Source organism: Eptesicus fuscus, chromosome 13 (assembly GCF_027574615.1).
Source record: "Eptesicus fuscus isolate TK198812 chromosome 13, DD_ASM_mEF_20220401, whole genome shotgun sequence".
In the NCBI taxonomy this organism is placed as follows: domain Eukaryota; kingdom Metazoa; phylum Chordata; class Mammalia; order Chiroptera; family Vespertilionidae; genus Eptesicus; species Eptesicus fuscus.
In genome coordinates this window covers 14,045,450-14,049,142 of record NC_072485.1, presented here as the reverse complement: position 1 = coordinate 14,049,142, position 3,693 = coordinate 14,045,450, and the positions used below count along the sequence as shown (strand labels likewise).

General features: G+C 58.8%; 1 protein-coding gene across 1 annotated transcript; it reads left to right on the top strand.

The window, feature by feature from the left end:
- The first annotated feature begins 2,162 nt into the window (after nt 1-2,162).
- On the top strand, nt 2,163-2,762 carry C13H11orf87 (chromosome 13 C11orf87 homolog). Its single transcript, XM_054725765.1, has one exon. The coding sequence runs from the start codon at nt 2,163-2,165 to the stop codon at nt 2,760-2,762; it is 600 nt and encodes a 199-aa protein (XP_054581740.1).
- The last annotated feature ends 931 nt before the right edge of the window (nt 2,763-3,693 follow it).

Below are 3,693 nucleotides of genomic sequence, written 5' to 3'. Positions count from 1 at the left end.
GCACTCCTCTGAGTGGTATTTTTGTTTCCCTGCTGTGTAAGCCTTGTGCGTGCTGTCTGTGCTAGCCAGTGTCTTTACTGTCCGAATATCAGTGTTTCATATACTGAGCGGGTCTTGGACCTGAAGATGAGTGTGTGAGGGAACAGAGGAGGTCCATGGGTCAGGAGGAGTGAAAGATAAGTTGGAGAATCCATGGAAAGGAAAATGGTTCATTTGGATTATTTGATGTGAAATACACATTTGAGTTTGTTTTTCAGGTTCCGGCCCTCTCATCTCTCCCAAATACACAGTTTCTGTTCAGAACCAGGCCAGCATAAGCAAGACTGGGGAGAGGGATTGTCCTCAACAGCTGAGGGAGAAAAATGTGATGTGGCCCTGAGAAGAGATGATGTCTAGAGTATAAAAATGTGCTCCTGGGACCAAGTGGGAAAGGGTTGGGGGTGAGGAATCAGGCAGCCAGAGAACTGAGGCTTCAACCCTCCCTAGGCACAGGACTGCGGAAGGTGGGGTGCTCCTTATAGCCCCTGGGCAGGGGAAAGGGTGGAACTGGGAACATGTGTGGCAGAAGCTTGCTCTGCCAGGAGGAGATGTTGGGGTATGAGGGCTGGGTGGGGGCCTGAGGGGTGGCTTGGAGCCCTGGAGGTGGCTGCCTGACGTCACCGGCCTCTCTGGCAATAGGCTGCGAGCTCAGCTCCCGAAACGGCAGCAGTACAGGCGGCAGCGCGCCTCGGTGTCTGGCCCCTTCACTCCGTGCCTTCTGCAGCTGCCACTGCAGCCGCGCGGCGGGGCTCCCTCCCTCCAGCCAGCTTGCAGCCCCAGGTAAGAGACTCGGTGCGGCTCAAGGTTCCGGGCGACCGGCGGCAGGGCGGCCAGGCGAGAGTGGGCAGGACAGACCCGGCGGCCCGAGCCGCACCCCTGGCCGCAGCTCCGGCTCCCGGCCCCCGGCCCGGCCAGCGCGCTGCCTCGCTGCTCCGCAGTGCAACAGTTTGCAGCTGCCTCTTGAGAGCGGCAAGGGCTCTGCTGCTTGCTGCGGGTCTACCTGGCGCTGGTCCCGGGGAAGATTCTCGGGACCCTAGGTCCGGGAAGGCCAGAGAGAAGGTCGGTCCCCTAAACTTTGCAGGGGGGAAGCCTCCCCCTTCCATTTCTAGCCCCTCTAAAAAGAAGCAAGATACTGTCAAGTGTGTGTGTGGGGGGGAGGGGGACGGGGGGGCGCATGGAGATGGGGAGGAGGGGGCGTTTGCGGGGATGTGCTTTAGCTGAGAGGTGCTTCAGCTGCTTTTTTTTTTTTCTGGTGGGAGGAGATTCCAAGGAAGAAGGCTGGGAAAAGAATGGAGTGCGATCCTGCGCGTCAGCCGCGGCCCTGGACCGAGGCGGAGTGGGATGAGGTGCCCGCGGTCCCCCTTGAGTATGGGACCCAAGGGGTCTGACGCCGCCTGGAAAGGGAGAGTCGGAGGTGGAGGGACGGGGAGGGAGAACTGCATTCCCGGGGCCCGCTGGGCGACCGGGGTGGGTGCTGGGAAGGGTGGGATCCTGGCGAAGACAAGCACTGAGCGGGCGCAGGAAAGAGGAGCGGCATGGATCTGGAAACAGGGACCGCGTTCCGAGGCGGCTGCGTGCCTGTTGTAATTAGAAAGTTGTGAAGGGCGAGGAGAGTCTGCCTGATCTGCTGAGTAATCCTCATCTCCGGGGTGCGGGCGCAGACCCCTTCCCCGACAGCGGAGCGAGCCCGAAGCCGGCGGCTCTGGAGCGCGGCCTGGGGCGGGCAGGCGGGGGTCTTCCTGCTGCGGAGCTGACGGGCAGGTCCGCGGAGGCAGCGTGCCCAGAGGGCTTTGCAGTGGCGCGGGTCCTTTCCCCGCACTCCCCTGGGCAACGACCGGATCCTAACCTAGCCTGTTCTCTTTGCAGCCCGGTGCCTTGGCAAAGGAAAAAAGGGCGCTTGGACACGCGATCCAGGCGGGTCCGGAGAGCCTTTCCTGGGCGCCCTCGCTCTCCTGACGTCTTGCTTGCCGGCAGTTACTCCCTCAGCCCTTTGCTCCTGCGCATCCACTCCCACACCAGGGAGCAGTTTCGGTTGGCGCGGGCTCCGTCCTCCCTTGGCCGGCGGGAACGGTGTGCCCTAGAGAGGAAGTCTGGTAGGCCCGGCCCCTCCCAGCCCAGCGCCGATGAGTGCCAGGGCGCCCAAGGAGCTGAGGCTGGCGCTGCCGCCTTGTCTCCTCAACCGGACCTTTGCGTCCCCCAACGCCAGTGGCAACGGCAACGCGAGTGCCCGCGGCCAGGGCACAGGCGGCGGCACCTGCATTACGCAGGTGGGACAGCAGCTCTTCCAGTCCTTCTCCTCCACGCTGGTGCTGATTGTCCTGGTCACCCTCATCTTCTGCCTCATCGTGCTGTCCCTCTCCACCTTCCACATCCACAAGCGAAGGATGAAGAAGCGGAAGATGCAGAGGGCTCAAGAGGAATACGAGCGGGATCACTGCAGCGGCAACCGCGGGGCCGGAGAGCCCCCGGCCAGTGGCCAGGTCCCAACCCACGTAAAAGAAACCCGGCTGGAGAGGCAGCCCCGGGACTCCGCCTTCTGCGACCCCTCCAAGGCCTCCTCCTCCACCTCCACCTCCTCCTCCTTGTCCCCAGGCCTCCCATGCCAGGGTCCCTATGCTCCTCCGCCTCCGCCCCCCGCCCCCAGTCCGCAAGGAGCACATGCCCCCTCCTCCTGTTTGGACACAGCTGGCGAGGCCCTTTTGCAAACGGTGGTACTGTCCTGATTGCCTAGCCCCTCTCCTCCTCCTTCCTTGTTTCCAGCATCTTTGCAGTCCTCCTCTTCCCCTCAGTCCTCCCTCTCACTTTTCTCTGACCTCTCTTTCCTTTTTCTTCTTTCCTTATTTGCCCTCCCCTTACTGTTTCTCCTCCTCCGCCGAGGCACTGTGCGGTATTTGTAAATATTGGGTAAGGAAAGTCTCGGAAGAAGAAATAACGCTGATAATAATACTTCATTATTAATATTTATAGTAATTATTATAATACCAATAACACAATCCAAGCGCATGACAAATCACGTAATTTCTCATTGTCAGTGAAGGATGCGTCTTCCCTCTCCACCCTGCGCCCCCGCCCCCCACACACACAATAAGGAGGAGAAACCGCACAAGCTACCAAATAATATAACAGGTATTAACCCTGGAGCAAAGAGTGGAGGGGCCCGGTGTGTTGTACATAGCTGTCAGGTTAAGGTTCCCTTACCCTCTGCCCCCCAAGCTTTCACTTTCCCGTCAGCTTCCCTCCCTTCCTCATTCCCTCCCTCAGCCAGGCTCAGGCAATAGTATATGATGAAGAAAACGTCTACATTAAGCACCAGGACTACCAGAGGCCGCAGAGACAGTCCCAGAAAAAAATGTTTATGACAGGTACTGCTCTCCAGTCATTCCTCTTCTCACTCCTTAGTTAACCATTCCCTTTTCCAGGACCAGGCATTTAAGTTTACTTTTAGATATGCCCCTCGCTGGCCGAGCATAAGTACATTAAAAATCTTTAAGTTAGTTTTTAAAAATGTACTGCTTTAGCTCCCTGCCCCACCCCCACCTGTACACCTTTGACCTGTGGCATTTTCAGGATTCACAAAGGACTCGGGAGCTGTCCAGCCAGGTCTGGTGCTGAAATAGTCTCAGAACTGGTTCCTTTTTTTCGGTTGCACAGGCG

Bases quoted from the DNA above. Each gene is read 5' to 3' on its own strand.
- C13H11orf87 (XM_054725765.1), top strand. From the start codon at position 2,163: ATGAGTGCCAGGGCGCCCAAGGAGCTGAGGCTGGCGCTGCCGCCTTGT.